A 23,886-nucleotide genomic window follows, 5' to 3' on the forward strand; every position below is an offset into this window, starting at 1 on the left:
CCGCTTGAGCCCGCTCGCGATATCGTTCGCCGTCCGGTGAGAAACTCGTAAATCGTGATGAGCGCGGCTCTCGGAAATGTATCCGCTACTAACACTACTGAACACCATAGTCGAGAAATGCATATGAATATGTATACATAAAAGCGTAAGCGACTAAAAGCGACTTAATTATTTCATTACGAAAAGATCTAAAATGACATTGAAATAATTTGTCAAATATTAATTACACTTTCTATTCCTTTCATATTTTTCATTTTTTTTATACGGTATACGGTATGTTTTTATATAATATTTATCACTGAGGATCTTCCGAAAGAAGATTTACTTAAGAAAAATGATTTAGCAGTACAAATAGTACACGGAAAAAATGATGTATTAACAGCGTTGGCCGACAACAGTCTAATTGAAAATAATCTTACTGTCAATGAGAGTATTAAAAAAATTCACCATGCTCTTGTTCTACTAAAATGTCATGTGTTCCATCGATACTTTTTGAATTGACAAGATCGTTGAATTAACAACATTATTTTCAAAATTAGGCTGTTGTTGGCCAATGCTGTTAATACATCATTTTTTTCTATGTATTAGGTTGTTGAATAATTTAGTAGCGTTTACAAGGATGAGAAGTACTTTCAAAGTATTTTTAATGCCAGTGAAATAAATAACGGTTTCTTCATTAAAAACGCTACGAATTATTCCAAACCTAATACAAAAATGTAATATTAATGTAAATAAAATATATCGTATATAATTCAGTCGCTGTTTATATTTCTCTTAGACGTCAGATTCGGTAACGAAATTGACCGACGTACAGTCTCTCGTCATTAATTACCACCTATCTGTCGTGGTTAAAGCGGTCTCGCCCGTAGCGGTGAAGGAAGCGCGTAGGGCAAAATCCTGTTTCGCAAGCGGCTGAATACGACCGCTAAAATTAAAGATATAATTCTCGGTTTATGAGCCGGGTCGCGATTAGGGCTCGTCTAATTGACATAAGAATGATAGAACGGGCCCGGGCTTTTATAACCGAACGGAGCGGCGCGGCGCGGTGGAATCATTTCCTTACGAAGAAAGCGAGTAAAGCGCTTTTCACCACGGCTAATATTAATCCCTGCAATTTTAATGCTTACGACCCCCGCAGCCAAATTTCAATAAGGTTGCTTCTCCCTCACGGCGAGGAGCGCCGGGCTCGCATAATTGATTTCCAGTTTTTTCCAACGCGACAAACTTTTCCAGTCGTCCCTCGGCGAAACTCACGCCACTATGCGCCCGTAAAAAGAACGCAAGATCTGAGAAAAGGTATTTCGCACATGACGTAGCATCTGCCTCTAGGCAAAGAATAATTCGGACGATGCGATGCGTGTGTAGCGACATTGAACACGAATATGCTTTTAGGCAGGTTGTGTTATACATGTATCAATCGCGAAAGATAGTTTTGTTAAAAAATTCATTTTACATAGTTTTGTATGAACATGAAATCATTCACGAAGCGTAACACGCGACGATCGGAGAAACGGGAGCCGATGTACTCTCGAGATATTCGTCGCGGCATAGATTTGAGAGGCGTTTTCGCGAGTGAAAGAAAGATAAGCGAGTGAACGGAGTAATCGTTAAAGCATCTCAGAATCAAGTCGATCCGGAATAAGCCTCGGGGTGGATGCAAGGGCTGGTGTTTCGTCGACGACGATCTCTAATAAAGTTCAATTATCCCCGGAAACGTTCGAGAGAGAGCGGACCGGGGGTGGGAGCGGGATAGCAGAATGTAGAAGATATGGGAAAGGGGGTAACAGGGCGGGGCGGAGGGTACCCAGGGCCGTCGAGAGAAAGAGAAACCGGGAGAGATGATAATCTAAACGATCGCAAAGTGGGCTGCAGAAACGCGCCGAAATTGGCAATAACAGGGTGGCGAGGGGATAACGGGGGGCTAAGAGGGACGAGAGGGGGAGAGAGAGAACACAGCGCGCGTATATACCATGGGGCCCCGGCGCGAACTTCCTATTCTGGTTAGCATTCAAATTGAATCTTCGTGGCGGCCGGTCGTGAAGAGTTACCGCCGTTAATGGACCTCGCAAACGCTCTCAAATTGCTGGCAGACTGCTGAGACGACGCGGCCCTACCTAATCTACCGGCTTGATTCTCTGTCAGGCTTCATATCTCTCTTTCTCTCTCTTTCTCTCTTTCTCTCCTCGCTGCTTCAACCTGTACGTATGTCGCGAAACTTTTTGGATTCTCCACGAGAACCCAGGTCGGAAAATAATTGCTGCTAATGCGACGGTAGCGTATACACGAGTCTGCAAAAGAGTCTTTTAAAAGCTTGCGAAATGCGATAAGTGAATTAAATGTTGTTTCGAATTTTATTATACTTCCCCGATGAGGTATGAAAACGCCACACGCGAAAAATGAATACAGGAACGAGATAAATGAAAATGTTATTGAACGCGTTTCTTCTTTTGTATTCTCTAAAATCTTTGGAGTGGGATCTAACGAAATTTCACTCTTAACAATTGAACCTCTCTTTTTCAACATTGACTCAATCAAAAAATTTCAAAGAGTAAGTTCCTTTCTTTAGAATTAATATGTGTGAGCTTAATATCTCAAATTTATGTACAATTTTATTTATTTAATTAACAACATTCTACAACGTACAATTTCTTGTTAACAGCATAGCGAAAAATCTGCAAACAGTTCGGCAAACTGACGTGCGTTACGAGCTACGTGGTTCATTGCCCACCAATGTAATTCGAGAGGCCGGCGAGTCAGAGGAAAGAGAAAGAAGGGAGTCTCTTCCGCCGCCTTACTTTTCTTCCGTTAAATCGAATTAGCTTGCTTGAGTTAGAGCCCGGAAATGTTTTACCATATTACCAGTCTCAAAAATGATTTTGTGACCCTCTAAACTTTAAGAGGATAGAATTTTTTCAAAGCTCTATAATTCGGGGCTGTCATTTACACATTCACGTGTTCTTTAATTTTCTCATTTATATGCTTACACTTACCTTAGCATGTCACGTTTCGCGACGAGAGTGACTGAAAACTGGTCACCGTATGGCGCACATGGGTTTCTTAGTACCGTTCAACGAGTTTCTGGACTCGTCCTAACGACCCTCTAGCAGAGATTCGAAATGGCTAATTTAGCGCGGTGGCTCCCACGGGAACGGGGGAGTTCTACAAGTCGGAGACGGTGATAGGGAGAACGGGATGAGGAGGGAAGTCGTACGCGAGACAAGAAACATGGGCTAAGCAGGTGGAAGCGGGAAGACCAGGCGGGGGATAGAGACTCCATGTCTTAATATAATTCTATTAGAGGTAACTATGCGAGCTCTGGTCTGCCCATCGCCATTGGATTTAATCACGAACTCAGTCAACCGTGCGATATCCTCCCCGCAGCACCTCTTGGACGATGGCAGGTGGATAGAGAAGAGAAGGCTGGGAGAGACTCTTATTATTGTCAAATTAACCACTGACTATAGTTGATTTACAAATCCTTCGCACTTTCAGAATTTATGGTCGAAAACTTAATTTTCCTTGATGAAGTCTTTTCGAGAAGATGAGACAATTTCTAGTAATTATTCATGAAGAATGGAGACACTCGGTTGTCTCAAGCATTCTTGTGCGAACTAGGTAATCGAGCAATTAAAACTAACGATATGATAGGGGAAGCGAGAACTTGAGTCAGAACTGAATGAACAGTCGTATCCTTCGTATCCCGAGGTGGTTCACATTCTTTGGGGGAGTGCACAAGAACGTTTAAATAAATTTCCATTATCTTATGTGTGTTACAGCCGAGCTGAAAATGGACGTTCTCCGGGAGCGGGAGGTCAAGGACAGTCTGGAGCGGCAGCTACAAGACGAGCAGAAGGTGCGAGGTGAGTACAAGAGTACAAGAGTTTACCTGGTTGAGATCGCGGGAGGAGGTGTGTCCTTCTACGAAGCATCGAATCGAGACGGTCGGCTTACTCAAGTTTACAAGTGGCACCCAATCCGCTCCGCAGAAAATTGACTTGGCCGACAAGCAATGCATTAAAAGGCCGAGAACGCGCGATCCGCGACACACGGTAATATCACGGACGTGCATCGAGCGCCTCGAGCAGGTTCTCGAAGCCGAAGCTTAACTCGCCGATAAATCAAGAAGCCATAGAGGCACCGCGCCATAAAGTCTCGCGTCCGTGCGTCCGTCGATTCCTGCGTATCGTATTATTCCACGTTGGGGGTCTCTCGCCTTAACTCGCGTTCTCCATAACATTTTCTTCACCCACTTTAAACTCGCCCCTGACTCGACATCTTCTAGGCGTTTTCGCGTCTAATGGAAGACAGGGATCAGGCCAAGTTTCGCGATTGCCTAACCGAATTCATATCAAATATCAAAAATGGTTATAAAATAGTTATCGTTGTCGTTATCCATTTTTTTCTTATAACCCTCCATGGGTTAGTCTTAATTCCATGCTACTATTCTTGACCTTTTCGTCGAAGTTCTATCGGATATATGCAATTTCCCATTCATTCATTTATTTCTCTGTAATTCTGTAACGTGTAATCCCGAACAAGTACATCAACAAAAACGAAAATTTCGCGAGTGCCATTTATTATAAAAGCTGAATATGTTATTGAGCTCGATGAAATATCGAACGGACAGGTGAGAGGGATATACAGATAACTCTCAATTTACGCGATTAATGCGTTACCTGTAATCCACCATGTAAATTCGAATTCGCGTAAATCAAAAGCTGACATAAGATGAGAGTGTGCATTATACTGTGAAATTGCTGTCGTTTTAATCGAAAATTTTGATCACTCATTTTTCATTTTCTCCGATTTTCCTCGCGTTAAATACGTATGGATTTAGAATGACGTCATAAAAGTACGCAAACTGGGGGGGGGGGAGGGGGAGAGAGAGAGAAAGAGAAAGAGAGGGAAGGTAGCGTAGCGGGGATCAGAACTGGATCTTCGGTTCCAGCTTGCAGATATAATATCGCGGATTTTCGAGGCTCGACAATGTCGACGTCTCTCGTCTGACGTGACAACAATGCGAGGCTCGATAAATATGTAAAAGTCGGGAAGAACGGCCACGCCATTCGCGGCTTTACGAAACGCGACGTGCTATTCTATTCAAGAATAACGAGTGAAATAGTCTTTTGGTAACTGGCGTAACCATATGCCTCAGAAAAATGGTGCAGTTAAAATATTGTTCAGTGAAACGCACATGATATAAAATTTTTTTTTTTAGAGGCCTTTTCAGGGGGGGGGGAAGAGATCCGAATTAACATATTTGACATGAGATTCCTTACGATGTTTTACGATTACTGTTCGAAATGACTCACAATTCGTACAAGACTGAATTTTCGATAAACACGAGACGAATGTTATAGACGCGAATGCGTTTCAGTCGATTCTCAGGAAAAACGACTCGGCGAGGCCAGGCCCTCGCGGTAACACGAGCCTGTGACAACAGCAGTCCATTAGTCAACCAGCTCGGTGTCAATACATGAATATGACAGCCAGTCTCACGGAATATCCTATCCACCCTGTCTCTCTTTCTTTCTCCCTCTCGCGTCATCTTCTATCCCCTGCTACTTCGTTCTTCCGACCGTAACGTCAAGCGAAACCATTACTCGCCCTATGATATCGCAAATATAGTAAATAGTCTGCCCGCATTGTGCGGCCTATCGATAACTTTATCCGTGTGAACGATATATGTGTATTTCGCTCGTGTATTCCGCACGCGTGCAACATTACGTTATCACTTAAATGGCAGTGTGACGTGAGATCTCCGTGTATTATTATTGATTTATATTTTAATAATATTTAGATGAAAAAATTCTCCCTCTCGAAATGGTTTCGAAGAAAATTTCTTTTGCTCTCTCTACATTTTCATAGCGACAAGTGTACGTATATAATATACGAAGCCAAATTCTTAAAAAAATATCGTATATATTTTTTGTATTATGTACTATTATAAATGTTTTGTATGTGAAAAGGTTTTTGAAAGAAAATACTAGGGAAATCTGTAATATACATATTTTGTAGGTATGCGATTTTTGGAGAATACGTCACCAGGATGTATTATCCCCACAAAATTACGCCGAGACTCGGGAGACGGAAAAATTCCTTTCGTAAAAAATAATAGTTCGTTAAGAGAAACCCTCTATGTAATTTCGTCCCTCTGCTCAGGGCGGGTCTCGTGGCGTCGCGAGACGTAAGGCGATACGTAATTTCGTGCACAGCGAGCTCGCGGCTCGCAGGATTCTAAGATGATTGATGACCGGCCAGTCCCACAGATATTTACGCAGGCACTTCATAAGACTTCCTCCTCTCATTCGACTAATGACCGTCTTGTAAGAGATACCGTGTCAACCTTTACTGTTCGCCGGCGACGACGGCGAGGACAACGACGACGACCTCGGTGCGCTTTAACGAGGGCATATCCGTCGGCAGTTTTTCCGATCGAGTACCCCACTGTTGCAAACCCCTTTTTCCCGCAGAACAGCGCACGATGCACACGTGCGCGAACCTTCCTTGCCAAGCCATCCGGGGTTTAAAATACCAAGACAGCAGCCCACGCGCGCGCATTCGCTCGGGATTGTCAGGTAAGTCTCCGAGCGCCAATAATAAAAACGTTTAACGAGTTTAAAAATACGCGACAAAGTGTACAATGTTAATTAGGAACGTTAATGTCGATAAAAACAAATTGCTATTCCCTGGGAATGTGTCGTCAATTCTCGTCATTACGACGTTATTACGAGAGACGAGTGACAAGTGATGAAGGAGGCTTCGCTATATATACTTTTACAGGCAATTTGTGCGACAGAATCGAAATCATATATACGATACGACAGCAGAGTGTTGAAGGGAAAGGCACCGTTATTAGCCCGTTTAAAGCCCCGTTTGGCATTTTGGTAAAGGTTGAAATCTTCGACCTCCCGCCGGGTGGGTGGTCGTATTATCTTAGCAGGGGTTGCGAGAAATCCGGCTTCCTTCCTCGGTAGTATCGTGACGGCGAGGGAATTGCCAGTTGGATGCGCGACTTTGTCGACGGCGAACAATAAGATGACCTTTCGCAGCTGGTGAATGCATAACGTCTCGTAATTCTGAATGGAATAGACGAAAGAGCAACGACCTCCACGTTGGAACTCATTTCCGATTATTATCAATCTTCTGAAAAACATTAGAATGATTAAATCTGTTCTTTTTAGATAAACTTCTTGCGCAGTTCATTTTCCTCTTTTTTTCTCTCCAATGTGAAAAGAAAAAAAAAAATAGAAAAGGAGATGAACCGTGCAAAAAGTTTAGCTAAAAAGAATACTCCAATTATTAGAATTATAATTTAAATGCTTAAATTACCGTTCATTGAACACTTGAAAGTTTTATATAAGTGCTTATAACGTAATGATATACGAATACTTAACTGTGCTTAAATATCGTAGAATTTAAAACGCAGAAACAAGAAAGGCGTCATTGTTTTATCTTTTTTTCTATGTAACTGAACCATATGAGGAAATATCGTATCGATGCTTACGAAGTGCGTTTCCCACGTTTTTCTGGCGCTTACGCAAACGCGGAAGATCACATTTAAACTTTACGTTCAGATTCTTACGGAACTGGGCAAGTACACTTGGCTTGGTACTTATCTGCTCGTGCTAATATTAATATTAGTATTGAAACGATACGTGCGAACGGACGAAAGGATAATAAACACGATGGAAAGAAACACGCGATGGCTTCTGGAACTGATCCACTGGCGGATATTCTGGTCGGGCACATATCGTACCATCGAATTAACGAACGACGACATTTTCACGCAAAAACAAAAAAGCTCTCGACACACGTAAACCATCGAAACCACGGTAGCCTGGGAACCGACAGCTGCCTTTGCCGCCGGTTTACATGGAGCTGTGGCCTCTCTGTAATTAACCGAGCCGTTTGTCGCGAGCCCCGTCGAGAGAAACACCCCTTTCAAGCCCTCCTCCTACATCCCTTTTCGCGGCAATCTGCGAGGAGCGTTGTTAACTAACTTTAAGTTGTGCCGTGAGATTTTCTGAGCAAAGAAAAGATTCCGCGTGATGTTCCATCAATCATATCACGTTACTAAGCCATGTTTATCGATTCGCTTGTCTCTGACACTTTGAGAATAAATGAGAAACAAAACTTATATCCATTGAAACAGTCGTAAAGAAATTACGGGCGTACGTAGCATGGTTATTTCGTAGACAAAAACGTTTTCTCAGTAATTCATCGGTAACGCATTCGACGCGAGGTAGTTATCTTTAATGACAAACATTACGCTCAATCGTATCCGATTACAGTTATGGGACACGCTCGATCGAACGAGGCGTCGCGTCGCGTCGCGCGATTCTGATACGGAATTAATCTCTCCGGTGAAAAAGTAACTGTAACGACCTGCCGACGTGTTATCTCCGGCGTCGTCGAGCGACAAACGGAATTGAAACTGCACAATCAACTCGCCGAGATTTATATACGACTCTCCCCTCGAATTAGCCGGGCCGTAATGCTGGGATCGGGTGTCGGTGTAATTGGGACCCGAGGGACTTTCCCGCGTTTCAACCCCTCGGTTCGACCGCCGCCCACGCCGACATCGTCGTAGCATCCCCCGTTCTACTTCCGATGCCGTTTGTTCATTTGTTCCTCTGATGTCGTCACGATGGACAACATCGTCGATTGTAACGACCAAGAGAGCAACTAAAAATTATTTTACGCCAGTTTGACGATGACTACGAAATATTGGAGGATGAGGACCGTAAAAAGTAGGTCGTCGCACGGTCGATTGGCTCATCGCAAATAAAATTATGAGAATGGCTCAGGTCGATGGCTGAGGATGATTTATTGTATTTTTATGAGGACAATTATTTTTCTAAATACAATATAAGGGAGACGCAAAGATATTGAATTATCTTGAAAAAAATAATATTAATTCTTCTCCCACACATTTTTGTCTATTTTTTGCTTGCCATCCTCCATGTCGGGTCGAGAAGAAATTTTCATAAGAATTGACAATGTTGATGGCAACGTTCATATGCGTAATGGCAACTAATTTGCCGCTTTGAAGTGAACGTTTATAGCGATCGACGGAACCCTTCGCTATTCTAGCTACGTAAACCAGGGTAGAAGACGGACGCAATATTGCTCATCCCCGCCAGTTGATGACCGACGTGATGCAAACTCGCACACGCGGAAACGTGCCAATGACCATCACCCTCTTGTCGCATACGAAGGAACATCGCGTCTCCTGCATCGAGTATTCTGATTCATTGAATCCCGCGAAGCGCCGTTGGACGTTGGTCCTGGGCTGACTGTGCAGTGAAGTCACCGCAGTGGACAAACATAGGGAGATTCAGGCGCGCGTGGTGCGCGCATGCCGGAAGCTGGGAGGGGCGTATTAGCCCGTCAAGTGGAATGGGCGCGTTGTCATTGTTAGCAAAATGAGCACGAGGAACATGTTAAGCGGCGATCGAGGCGAAGCGGACGAGCCCGCTCGAAAAAGGTCGAACTTTCGAACGACGATGTCGAAACCAAAAATAACGACGACGATGACAACGAGGAGGTGCTCGTCGTGTTCCACTCCCGAATGCCCTGTATGCGCGCGCGGCCGTTTTTGTAGCATAATTCTCTGTGTACTCCCGTTTCAAATAATGACACGGCAAGAGCGTATCTAATGCACTGTGACAAAGAATTCAAAGAGAGCGCAGAGGAAAGGTTCCACCCCGATCCGTCGTTGATGACGGAAGAGAGAAAGAGATAGAGACGCGTGAGGGGAGAGGCAAGCAGCGAAAGAGAACTCGCGCGCGAGAGGCGCACAGAGAAAGAGAGAGAGAGGGAGAGGGAGAGGGAGAGGGAAAGAGAAAGACCGGGCAAAGGGTTCGACCGCGCTCATCGGCTTACCCCCTTTGTGGCAGTTTAGCGTTTCATGTCGTATTCCGACTCATTGGAAATTGAGGAATACAGAAGAGGCGCAAAAGGGATACGGCTTTGAGATAAAAAGAACGTTGGGCGGCGACGATGTGCCAGCCAGCAACGAGTACTGTGTAGCGCCACCCCGCGAAAATAAACCCTTCCCTCGCCCAGTGCCCCCTGTTCGCTGATCCACCCCCGTAAAGCAGGAACCGGCGCGGGGATACTGTGGCTACGTCAAAGGTGTCGCCGTGCCGAACTACCTTCGTGTCCACTTCGCAGACTCGACGAAGCGATCATCGGAAAGAATCTAGAAAAGAGGAGAGACTTTTCCCTAGCATACCAATTTATCAATTGAACGAGCTTGCTTCTACGGCTTTGGTCGCGTCGTAGTTTAATTTTCCGAGTTCAGAACCCTAGATTCTTGGCTCACGATCGGTATTCTAAACGGCCAGCGAGAGAGAGAGAGAGAGAGAGAGAGAGAGTGGTCGATGTCCAGCCGTCTTACCGATCGAAGTGACCGAGCTCGAGCTCGATGCCCCGTCTTTCCTCGCAGAACTCAGCGAGGTTACCGTGTGTCCTAGGACCACCGAGCTGTACCAGAGTCGAAGAGTTGATGGTGGCGGCTTCAAGCGGAGGAGGGTAGGTGCCGCGGTCACTTTGTGAACTAACCTGGCTTTGCCCGCTGTTTAATTAAGTCTCGCCTAGACTACTCGCTCTCTCCGTACCCCCGCCTCATTCTCGTCCTCTACCACATCGGTAGGAAAGAGGAGAGATCCCCCCTCCCCCCCACCCTCTCCCTTGAATTCGCTCTCTCAACTCTCCCCGTTTCCGTCCGGCCAGCCACGACACTCGCTTTGCCACGACCTCGTGAATATGACACTGGTCTCTCGGACACGCAGCGAGGGAGAGAAAGAGAGAAAGAGAAAAAAATTAAATCACACCCACTGTTACGACGCAACCAAAGGGTAACCAAAGCCGCTCTTCCGTCGTCTTCCTTTCGGTATCCTTCTCTCGCGACAGCGAGACACGGACAAAGCCAGGAAGGGTGCCGAGATTCGTTAATAACTACGAATGCGAGAGATGAAAGCGACTGTCGAGTGTCGTAGCACACGCAACGAAGAATAATGAAATTCCACGTAGCAGAGAAACGTGGTCCAAAGTTCGTTTAGAGAACGCGCGTTGATCGGATATTTCGAGATCCCACGAATGGAAACGCAATGTTCAGTCTTCGATACTAATATAATATAATAACTAACCCACGACGCACCCTATACAGAAATCTAATGAGGTGGTGTATAGCTACCTCCCTCCTTTCGCGATGTGCGTTTTTTCCCTCTGTGCGCAAGCCACCCCCCTCCCCTCTCCCCCGTCTGAGAGGGGGAGGGGGGGGGGCGGAGGCACGCGCGTATGAATTCGCTCGCGCGTAACAGTGAGCTTCCGTAATATAATTGTTAATGCGCTGATGGACCTCGGGCGGCGTTTATGCATTGCGCACGCCGATGTGGCTGGCAGCGCGGACGCGTCGTCGTCATGGGTGCCAGCCCTCCTTACCGTAAAAATAGACGCACAGCATTAGCATTAGCAGCGGCGGCAGCGGCGGCAGCGACAGCAGCAACAGCAGCAGCAGCAGCAGCAGCAGCAACAGCAGCCATTACGACACGCCTCGCTCGCCACCTCGCATTACGGATGATCACTGATCGCGAAGCGGAGAGAACGCCTCTTTAAAGAAGTACACGCGGTGTGTGCTCGTCTCATCTCGCGCGCGACACAAAGGGGTTGCTCGCGAAGAGGAATCGTTATCCGACAGCTTGGCTCGGTGTTTGCGTCAGACTTTTTCCTCTTTCACCCTGGGATATCTTCGCGCTATACTAAAGATAACGCACCGATAGCGCAACAGCGACGCGTACACGTATTTGCGCGTCAGAAATACGCCGGCAAAGGAGTTACAGTTTTCTCGATGCGCGCTCTTCCGCGGGAACAAACCACCCCTTCCCCTTTGCGCGCTCGTCATTCTATTTCCCTCGTCGCTGCAGCATTTTCATACATGCGAAGCTTAATCTCAACATCGTTACGATCGTTCATAATAGTTAGAAATCCGAAAATTATTTGATTCATACATATTATTACATTTGTTTTCTTTCGCGTTTTCAACGCGAGTCGGAAAGACGAATTAATAACACTTACCGACTTTTCAATATCATTCTCACAGGAAATTCTTCGGTTTGGTGAAATTCTGAATGCTTCCGAACGGAAGCCGGCCGATGATACTTAACTGGCTGGTGAGGGTGAGGCTGACATGCCGGAGGGGTGAATTTCTCGGTTACCTGGGCAAGTGTGCGCCGTGCGTAATATTTCCGACAGGGCGGACGGGAAAAATATACCGCGAGAGCGACGATGAAAGAAAGGAATAAAACGGGAGAGCTTATTTACGCGAGGGGGCGCATGAGCGTTCCGCCGGGAAATAGGCGGTGGCTCCGGCTTTTCTCGCGAATTTGTATACGTATGGGCCGCTGTGGTACGAGTGCAGATATACGTGTGCACATACTTTCTATGTATATACACGCTGCGGCCGCTCTTTCGCTCCAACGCGAGATAGAAGCACGCGATTTTCCGTTACGAGCGTTGAGCTCGGAAACGATTTAGCGCGTGGAGATAAAACCGCCGCGATTACTCTGCGCGAGTCACGTTATGCAACAAGAAGTTGAAAATCTGTACGAGATACCGCGGATAACGTCGCGTTAATGGCACGCATGGCAGTGTCGGGTTCTGATGATTAATCATAAACAAACCGCTGTGTGGTTTTTCACACTTCGAACTCGATGGTGATATTGCAATAGTACGTCTGTATTAGATTATTAATTAATTATAACAAATTAGAACTAACAATGTTATTCGTTTGTAAGCTTTGAAATTTCATAATAATAACGATGAATATCCATTTTTGTATTCCAACGAGGGAAACTGGGGTTAGTAGAGACTTAGGGGTAGGTAGATTAACTGAATCCACATTAAGAACAAAATATTAGAGATACGTAAACATATCTGAACAATATATTGTATCTTAAAAATATATATATATATATATTTTTCTTTAATTTAATAATCCTATAGATTTTTTTACTCCATATCATGTGTCATTCCCTGGTAAGGGAAGCTAATCGACACGTGAGAAATGCATTAGAAAAACGTTTTCTTTTCATTATTATTTATCAGTTTTCCATTTAATTTTATTAAAATATTGTTAAATATCGTCAAACATACATGCCTGTAAAAATTTAAAATTGAAAAATTGCTCTATTAGCTCCAGTCTTCTCTATCTAATGGAAACCATGAACTAAAACATCGGCTTGTCGGCGATTTAAATGCCTCAGCAGTACCAGAGCGACCTCCGGGCTCAAAGTACGAAGGGTTCGACAAGTGCATAGATTAATACACGTAGGGGAATCCGCCGTGTTTCGCGCACGATAAGCATTCCCGCGAATATTTACGCGGTGGCATTTAGAGTATCGGTCGCGCGCACACAAAGGCTCGAATGTCTAGGATGCTTGGAATCGCCGTCACACGAAAAGTCGCCGAGGGACACGACACAGGCGGAACGAAAGACAAAGAGAAAGGGAAAGGGAAGGAGAAAGGGATAGAAATAGAGAGAGAAAGCAAGAGAGAGAGAGAGAGAGAGAGCTTGTGGTGCACCTAATCATATTTCCCAATAATGCGCCACCGCTTATACAAACTATAATAAACAGAGCGAGTATAAGAAACGTCCCGGTGTACAACGTAGGTGCGCGCCACACACGATGCAGGAAATACGTTGTATGTATACCCAGGTGTTCGCATAAATTCGCGTATATACGTACATACGCGCATACACACACGTACGCATCATGCACGCGAAGGCAAACGGAGCATTTGTACGGGACGGCGCGTTTACATAGGCTCGCTCGCTCGTTCGTGCGAGGAGACGATGGCGCGAGAAATTTCGTCGCTACGGAATTTAGATGAAATTGCGCGAATTACTTGGGAGCCTGGGCGTACACGTATTTATGCTTGCGCACACGCTCGCGGGAGGATACACGTCGTCGTCGGATTCTGTGCGCGAAACACGACGTGAATGGCGCGAACATGTGTATGCGTGCTCGTTGCACGGAAATTCTGAGCGTTCTAACGTTCCGTCTTGTCGTGGAAGAGCTACGAGCGCGGAATGCAACGAACGAAGAGAAAGAAAGCGATATTTCGTAACGACGATGACACAGCCATCCTCGAGGAGGTGGATGGCCTGCCACCTAATAGTTGACTAGGAAGAACGCGGCGAAAACCGCTCGTTCGGGAAAACGGATTTTTCATGATCTCCCGCGAGATTCGTGTCGCAACGAGAATTATCGGTTTTCTATCGATTTTCCTTGCATGGCGAAAGACCGCGATTAAAAAACGTGCGAACGAATATTAGTACGGAAATCTATCTTACGGGGCGTGTGTAACGAGTAAGATTATTATGTGCAATATAGCGGTAGCTTTGAATCTCTAATGCGACCCGTAACGAGATATATGCACAGAGAAAATAATGTAACGCTCGCGCTCTCTTTTTTTTTTTTTTTCGTTGCGCGCGTAACCGACTTTGGCTCGCTCACCGACCGTGCGACCGTTAATGGAGATGTAATATTTAAATGCGCGACCGGCCAGCGTTGCGTAATGAAATTATTAATAATAACGATCGCGCGCGCTGCGGTTCTCGTAGTTTCAACTGGTTATTAGATTTTAATCGCACTCTCTCGCGCAGTGCCGCGCCGCGCCGCGTACGTACAGGGTGGGAGAAAGTACGAAGCAGGATTTCCCCGCCATTTTTTCCGGGTGTCGACAGAGGACAACCGGCTATTTAAAAGTGATTTTCCCCCATGAGAACGGAACCTCGAATTATGCGAAATTACCCGCTGGAAGGTGTAAATAAATAAACGTCCGTACGCGCGTAACTAGTAACCCGTTATTACGTGTCGCCCGGCTTCAGCACCGACGATCCCAACACTCTGAAACATCCCTCCCTTTTCTCCCTTCTAACCCTCTTCGTGTCATCACTGAAACCAACCCCCTCTTTTCCATCGGTAACACCGGTAACACGGGTGGATATGTCAATGCGGGGAATCACGCTAAGCTCAATTCCGGGCATTATCATTCTCGCGCTGATACGCGGCCTAACCGCCCGATGAGTCCATTAACAACTACAGTTATCGTTACGCGATGGTATACGAATCGCGCGTATCGAATCCCTCGTGAGTTTCGCGGCCAAACGTGTGTTAAAGAGGTATGATATATGATCTATAGCACGTATATTAATATTTATTCTTTAAACAAGCTATGTACATATGAAAGTTGTGTTTACAATATTTTTATTGAATAACACATTTTCATAGTTTATTTACTTTAGTATTTTTATTGTTATGAAATAAAATTTTTAAAATAATAAAAATCTAAATCTATTTTTGTAATAGTTAATTACTAAACTTAATGTTTTCAAAATGACTTACGTAAAGTTTCATTGCAATTTACCGATTAATTACAGATATTTAGAACAAATAAATATTGTGTCTATTTACAAAACAACTAATTTCTGGATTGCAATGTAACTTTATATAAATTATCTTGAATACTTAATGTATATTTAAATAAAAAAATTAAGATTTTGGTCATTATTTTCTCACGCACAAAAATAATAATAATAGTAATAATAATAATGACGATTTTATTGAAACGTAAATAACAAGAGAAGAAAATAAATATACAACAAGGACAGAAAGATAGATGCATTTTAAAAGATAAAGCATCAACGTAATACTGTTTTAAAGTCTGAGATCTGTGATACAACAGAGTTTAAAAGCAGTTACATATATATTAAAAAATACACATGTATATTTTAAGAAAGCACACACGACAAACACATTCACGCGCACTTATTCAATTAAACGGAAGATAATATGAGAATATCTACTGATAAATAAAATTACTACATATGAAGCAATAAATATAATGAAATATACTTTTTATTGAAATAACTTTGGATTCAAGTGATAAACCGTAGCTAAATTTTTTTTTATATTATTTTTAAATGCGATCTAGAATAATCTGTAAGATGTTTTCATACATTTTGGTTTATTTTGAAATATCTATCGTACATCTTTGAAGCGTCACGCGGTTATGATTTTCTGCGAGCAATTTTTCATACCGAAACACCGCTCGTAAATATGATTTTCAACGCCGTACGTATCTCGCCGTAAAATGTATCTCGAGTTACATTTAGGAATCTCAAAGGATAGTGTCGGGAAGTATGATCGGGTAGGATTCGATGTGTGTGGTACAGCGGAGGGGGAGAGGGGGGAGGGGAAGTAAAGGGAGGTGCTTGCGTATGAAAGACGACGAATCCGCAACCCTCGTAATACGAGTCGTCGTAAAGTAGCATTCTCTTGTAAGTCCTTCTGTCGGTCGGCCTGGCTACCATCTACGGCTTTCTATTATGCATGCGTCCCTTATTGGCAGTAAACGCGCGCTCTCACCCTCCTTCGACTGTGCCGCCACCGTCGTCGTTCTATCCCACTCCTCAGTATTCGGAATTACGGTCGTAAGCATATTTCTAATTATAACATCGCGAGGAGAGACCACCACGGACAGACAGAGAATTCCATAAATTATGCAGGAGCCGAGACTAACGCCTGAACATTTTGCCTGGCAGTAAGAACCACCCTACTTTCTTGTGCGCGAGGGACGCGCTGATGAACGTGGGGTGGGCGCTCTCGCGACGCGGAAGTACAGCCCTTTTAAAGCGATTTATCGACAGTCGCCGGCGTAACACCATCGCCAATAGTTAACAGTACTTCCGCAAAAGTGGAAAAAAAAAGATGAAACGTTTCAGAGTAAAGATTAAAAAGTAACGCGGTCGGTAACCGACATATCTCACACAGGTTATCTTGTAAAAGCGGATTTAATTAAAAAAGTACAAGCGGATTTAATTAAAAAGAAACGTTGTTTAACAAACGGGAGAAAAATCGCCGGGTTCGCTAAAAGCGAGTATGTAAGCAGCGTAATAAACGAAAAAACCGTGAATTGAAAACCGCGCCCGGTACGTATTCATGGCGACGTTAAATGAACATTGTGGCGCGATCGGGCGGAAAGTTGATTCGAGTGGCGTTATTAATGCCGCAACACGCTCCACGCTCGCGCACGCTTAATTCGATAACGTGCGGTGCCTTTAAATTTTGATTTGTCATAACGAGAATTAACGTCCACGTTAAATGCGTTCGTCATCACAGCCGCGTGTGTCAATTCGCGGGCAGTTCGTGCGTACATTCGCACCGCGGTTACACGCGCGCGCACGCAATTTCGCTCCATTCGAGCCGCTACCAATTTGGCATCGAGAATGGTCCATAGTCATTAATGGGTCGTACGCGTTAACGATTATGTTTTCGGCTGTAATCATCGGATCGATTGTGCCGATCGTCGGAGTAATAAAGCGTGATAGGAGAGGAAGAGAAAGAGAGACCGTTTTACGATGAGCGAGCATGCCGATGACAATGATGATGGCATGACCATAATTGCTGGACGCCGTAACTTTTGCGGTCATCGATGATCCCGTTCAATAGTCACGTTTCCGGCGACCATCATTTTCGATGAGACCCGGCTCAAGCTCACTACTATTATAGCTGCCATGTTTTACAACAGCCGTATCAACGTTTTTGTTACATTTTTACGAGTATGTATTACGATGTATCGGAATTTAAAGGACATTTGTGTAACATAAAATTACACATAGTTAATTTATTGGTATTGATAAGAATATCGTGACACAATTCGGCAGTTTTCCCAATGAGATTACAAACGAGACTCGATCTTATTTGTAGCACTAATTTGTAGCAAAAATTTACTTTGTATCAAATAAGAGGTTTCTTATAGATTTTTTGCATGCTGAAAACGATAATCCTTCATAACATGACTAAAAAGTAAGGTATTAAAATTCAAAAAATGCAAATTTAATAAAGAATGAACAATACATGACTTCTAATTAGAATTTAAATAGATAATCCTTTTTTACAAAATAATTTCAAAAATAGTAAAAAAAGTCATTTTTGCATATTACTCCTCAATTATTTCAGAAAACCTAACGTGCTGATGAAATTTCGCTTGCGGCGTCGTTTTGAGCATTTGATAACATATATAAGAAACATCTGGTCTGATTAAAAATAAGAAAAACATTTTATTGTAGACTAGTATAATTATAATGGAATCCTAGAAGTTCTAATCTCATAATCCATTTGGAATTTGGACGATAGGCTTCTTCGAGAGTCTCGCTTTATCGACACGCCTGAAGACGCTCGATTTCCCGATTACGGCATTCAAGCAATTCGCACGCGCGTAGGAGGGCAAAGAGGTAGAGACGATGGAAAATCGTAGAGGTCGGGAAATAGGTGGGGGTGGGCTGGGACGAGGGTAAGACGGCGAAGCTAAGACGTTCGCGGTTTCGCGCAAGAAGCCGACGGAGGTCCTTCGCCGTAATTACGTTAACCGCAACCACCAAACACCCGGTACTACCAGCACGAGGGGGTCCCAAAGTGCCCTAACCCGCGGCTCGAACCTACCACTTCGTCTACCCTTACGGCCGTTCACCGTCGAATTAGAGAGACGCGTGAGCCGTCAGCCTAGTCGTCGGAATCGCGAGTTAACCAGACTTACGTGCGATCGTGTCTGCAATTTATTCGCAGCGTACTAAATTATAAGATAGCTCACCTTTTTTTTCCCACCAGTGAGGGAACACACGCTAAAGTTATAATTTAAATCGACATTACAGAAGATAAAACGGATTCGATTGACGCGTCTTTTACGGTCGGCCTCGGAAACAAGAAATACACGTCTACGAACGTTGGTCTATTGACTATTTCAAGAGGGTTGAACCGGCTATCATGAACAAACCCACCGCCACCGCTGCCGCCGCAACTCGCCGGAAACATATCTCTACGCGTACATTGAATTAGTAATAGCGGAGGTCTTAGAGCCGAAGGGACTTGTAAGCTGTAATTGCATTAATCGCGGTGATATTTTGGGCTCAGGTGCCTTCGCGCCCGCCACGGCTCGTTAATAGCTGCCATTATCGTTCCTGTTCCTGACGTAGGACGAACTGCCGCTGTTGCACCCGAAACTCCGCCTGTCCCAAACTTTCGCGATGAACGCTCGTGAATCGCTCTGACAGTTAGGCTTTTCGGAGAGGCCTGACCCCTTCGGGAAGTGCTTTTCGTCGAAACACGTGAGATTTGATTCTAACGTTCAAGAAGGAAATTATAACGTTTCGTTTAATTATGAAAGCGTTGGCTCTGCAATGTTTCTTTCTTCGCAATCGTCTGCGTTCGTTTCACGCAACCACGATGTCGAGATAATTTACGTCTGCCAAAATATACACACGATCGCCAATTGCACGTGTTTACGAGGGAAGGTTCATCGATCCCTCGATACAGCTCATGCAGGATCGAATTGGCGGCGACTCTCGTCCCGGAGAGAGCGGAAGAGAGGCGCTTTCGTGGCGCGAATCACGAAACGACATTATCTCGCCCTCGATCGCCAGCGACGTGTCCAGTCGCGTTCGGCAACGCAGGAAAACGAGGGTGTGTGAGAGCGAGAGAGAGAGAGAGAGAGAGAGACAGAGAGTAAGAGGAAATCTGAAGAGAATACGCTCGCTCGCGTGTGTGCGTGCGTAGAACAGAAAGGACAGGTTACGTCGAAACATTAATCTCTCGCGGTAGCAATATCGGGCCGATGATATTCGAGGCACGAGTATTATACGAGGCGGTGTCATTAGTTCGCGGTGTGTGCGTGTGGCCGAGGTGAAGAGAACGAGAGAGCAAGAGAGTGAAAGAGACAAAGATAGAGAGCACGGCGCTAAGCGTTTGTAAAGGTGGTCATGTACATATATATATATATATATATATATATATGTTCATGTGGCTCTATGTGAATTCATGTGTGTGTGTGTGTGTGTGTGTGTGTGTGTGTGTGCAATGTGTGTACGCGCGTACGTGCGCGCGCGACGTTGGCCGGTGTCAGACGGTAGTATCGATATGCAGGACCGTGATAATCGATTGCCACATTCCTCGAGACGGAGCCGACGTTGCGCGCTTTGAATACGGCCAGAGCCAGAGGGGGTCCTCGATCGTGCACGACGTATATGAAGCGAACGCGCTGCAGCTATACGCCTCTGCCATATTCCCTCACTTCTGCCACTGCAGCCCCTATATCTTTCTTCCTCTCTGTCTGTCACAGGGTCGTTCGCGCACGTGTGAGCGATCCACCAGCGCCCACGCGATTCACTATGAGATCCATCTCCTCGAGTTCTTGCTTCTCCTCCTCTTCCTCTTCGCTTGGGGCCGATCTCAAAAATTGCTTTTTCATCTCGTCCCGTTCGCGAATTCGTCACGAGTCACTCGATATCCCGACGATACATCGGCGGTATATCGGAGTGATCGAATATATCGGAGGGCCCTACCAGATTTTTTTATTCATCCATTAACCGCATTGGTACCGATTCGTCTCGTAAGGGCTGCATCACGCGTCATCGTTATATCGTAGTCGTTAAACTGTCGAAATATTGTTCTTCTCGTCTATACTCAATTCGCGCGATGACGCGAAAGATGGGATGCTGCCGAACGCACGATGATGACGCGTCATCGCGCGTATTCAGTCAACAGCTGTCATTTCGCGATCGCTACAGGAAGGGTCCTATGCTTCTCTCTTCTCTCTCTCTCTCTCTCTCTTCCTCCTCTCCTTTATCTATCTATCTCTCTCTCTCAGCGTTTGCACTCACTCGCCGCCCTATAACACCCTGCACCCTTGCGCATCTCCCTCTCTCTCTCATGGCTCGGTTATTGTTCACGTTAATTGATGCGTTATGTTTGATGCCGTTGTGATAGCCATTGTACGCGGGGTGTCCACTGATAACTGAGTTACCGACTGCGGCGGCCGGAGTGCACTCAAACCTAATTATCTCGGCCCAACTGCGACTGCCGCATTGCGTTGCAGCCGCCGTTCGTCCCCGGAGTCATGCGCGAGCATTTCCCTGATGTCGATGACTCGCTCGCATCCTCGCCTACATCGAAAGTCTTGCATTACTATGTTTTTTTGATTGGATGGAAAATTTCAATCGTGATGAGAATCGTGATTTCAATTTCATAAATCCATTCTAACAGGGGAGTTTAATTATTTCTCTTGGTAACGAATAATTCGGAATTTTGCAAGAAAAGGAAGATCGAGAGAAAGAATTTTACGCCGGAAGCTGAACTATAAATATTACGTGGGAGGAACCGAAGCATTCGCCCGAAAGGAAACAAAGTCTCTTCTTTTCTGCGGCATGATTAGACAGACCTTCTAATTAACTGGTCGAAGGTGCTTTTCGGGTGTAACCTTGTCATAAATTTGGCTTCTTTACGCGCACCAACGCGTAAGAATGAGCCGGCGAACGGAAGCTCGCCACGATAAATTCCGAAAATCAATTCCACCGCAAACGAGTCGCCTCTTCGGGTCCTCTCTCGCGGGAGGGCCCAAAATGGAGGTAAACACCATCTTCTCTGACGATACAAAAAAAAAAGATATCCTCTGGCACAGTCGTTGCGTCGTTGACCGGTCCGACTATCAGAAGTCAGCGGCATCAGAGGGCTCCGTTGGCGTGGTATTTTTTTCGGCGGCTCTTTTAACGAAGAATATCCCCCGTCCACCGCGCGTCTCTTTATTGTCTGACGAAATTTACGATCGACACCGAGAATCGCGAGGCCCCCGCAATAATTCGATCATCGTGAATGCACGATGGGCGCCTGATGCGTCTACGCCTTGAAGCGACTCTCAGCATGCGGCAAAAAAAAATTGGCAGCACATTAAGCACTTTGTGGTAACGTCGTTTCGTATAATTTCTAAATCATGGCACCGAATCGAGTCGCGATCCTCGCGCAATGACCGTCGACCGGTGACGGTCCGGCAGGAGTGGCCTTCCGTTGCGAAACGGTGAAAAATATTTATCGAGGAAATAGCCAATCTCTCGTTATAACCCTCCCACCGCGAGACTTCCATTCCGACGACAATACTTTCCACGCGCATGTTCTCTCTTCCTCTCTCTTCCATTCTCGTCTTGCTCCATCTTGTCCTCCTCTTTTCCTTTTTCGTCCCCCGTCATCGTGTTCACACACATATCGCAGAAAATTACATTTTGTCGGTTGTAAAAGGAACGTCGTAAAAATCGTAACGCCGGCGACGCTGACTGCGGTGCACGCCGGGCGAAATTGCACTGGCCCTCCGCCTATCTGTTGGCCATCAACATTGCTCCGCGCTTGATAGACCCTTTGTAAAACGTCATTCTACGAGCTTTTATACTCTTGCTTCTAGGCGGACAACCCGGGCCCCGAGTAGTTCTTGTCGATTCTCGTTTCTATCACCGGCATTTGCACTACCGTTGCTTCCTCAACGCGTAGCACGGACAGTAGTACACCTAAGCGAAAGAAGTACACCTAAGTAGAAGATGATTTTATATGACTTTCTCGAAATAAATACACACTAATAATAACAGAATATACATGATCGAATGTGCTTTTTGGAGCGAGCATCGCGATAAGATTTTTATTAGAATAATTAAATCTGATTACGGTTCAAAATCAGTGAGAAGATTGTTGTTCATTCGCATTATTACGTAATTACAAGAGTGATCACGATGCTGACCATGCGCGCATGTATTGCTCGGTCCATTCGTGTATCCGTGTAGCTGGCAAAGCCCCGGTAATTAAACTCGGGAAACGTCTTAGATATAGAATGTACTTAGCACGGGCGAGATTCGCTCACCCTCTCGCTTTCAAAGGGGATCTTCGGTGGGAAAGGAGCGAGAGAAGAAGAACAGTTCCAAACGGGATCGAAGCGTTTCCTGCTATCTTCGTCTTTTCGTCGTCGGGCGTTGATGGGTTTTCCAACCCCCTCGAACTAGAACCTGGCTGCTCGAACCTGGCCCTGGCCAGTTTCGACTTGAACTACGGATCTAGTTTCCAACGCCCAGCGCGGAGGTAAAGAGAGAGAGGGGGGGGAGAAGAGAGAGAGAGAGAGACAAAATGGGATAGGGCGAAGGAACGAGAGAGGTATAGAGAAAGTCGAAGCTGGCTTCCATCCATAATGGCATAGTCTCTCTTCTGGGTTTCCACAAGTTGGCAAACTTGCTATTATTGGACAATACTGTTGTTAATTGAGGAAAAGGGAATTCTAATGTAATTCTTACATATTTTTCAACAACTTTTGTATGACTTTAATATATTTCAGATTAATATATTTCAAAATATTTTCATATTTACATTTCTTATTTACATGGACATTTTTATTTTTATCTGAAATTTTTATAAACTATTACCGATCAATAACCATAAAATGATTAATCTTAAATAATTTGACGACATTATTGATTAATGATATTAATTTGTATGATTTTTAAAAAAGATTATAACGAAACGATTATAGGTTGATATAGAGAAGATTTCGATATTATTGAAAGATTGGAAAGGTAGGAGAGAAGACGAACGAAATATCACGATTCCGTGCTCAATCTAACGAGGATTTAGAATACCAGGTGCGAGGCTATCACAGGGCTTAGGAACTAATAGAGACATATTCGAACGAAGGAGTAGGTTGGTTCTCGGGGATCCGCCCTAAGTCGTTGCCGCGACGGCAGCGAGCTTTATCGGAGTGTGCTTACGGGATTGATTCGTCGGTGTGTTCGTCGATTGCCCTGGCGGGAAAAGCTCTTGAGAGAAAGAAAAAAAGGGAAGGAGAAGGAAAGATAGAGAGCGACGAGGAGTAATAAAGTAATGGCCGCGCCGCATCTTCTTACGCCGCGCCACGGCTCGCCTTCTTTTTCCCCGAGCGAGGAGAATAGACAGAGTCCCGCAAAATAATGCTCAGGTAAGAGATGGTGCTCATTCACGACGGCGACGCGACGGT

General features: G+C 44.9%; 1 protein-coding gene across 4 annotated transcripts in view; it reads left to right on the top strand.

Annotated features, from left to right (window-relative positions):
• dac (dachshund family transcription factor) overlaps window positions 1-23,886 on the top strand; it is a 197,867-nt gene that overhangs the window by 147,039 nt on the left and 26,942 nt on the right. For all 4 annotated transcript variants that reach the window (XM_011068151.2, XM_011068150.2, XM_011068148.2 and 1 more), the window contains exon 8: window positions 3,777-3,860. In XM_011068151.2, the coding sequence (XP_011066453.2) occupies window positions 3,777-3,860 (84 nt within the window). The remainder of the gene's footprint in view (window positions 1-3,776; window positions 3,861-23,886) is intronic.

The sequence above is a fragment of the Acromyrmex echinatior genome, chromosome 9, assembly GCF_024713525.1.
Source record: "Acromyrmex echinatior isolate Ae372 chromosome 9, ASM2471352v2, whole genome shotgun sequence".
NCBI lineage: Eukaryota > Metazoa > Arthropoda > Insecta > Hymenoptera > Formicidae > Acromyrmex > Acromyrmex echinatior.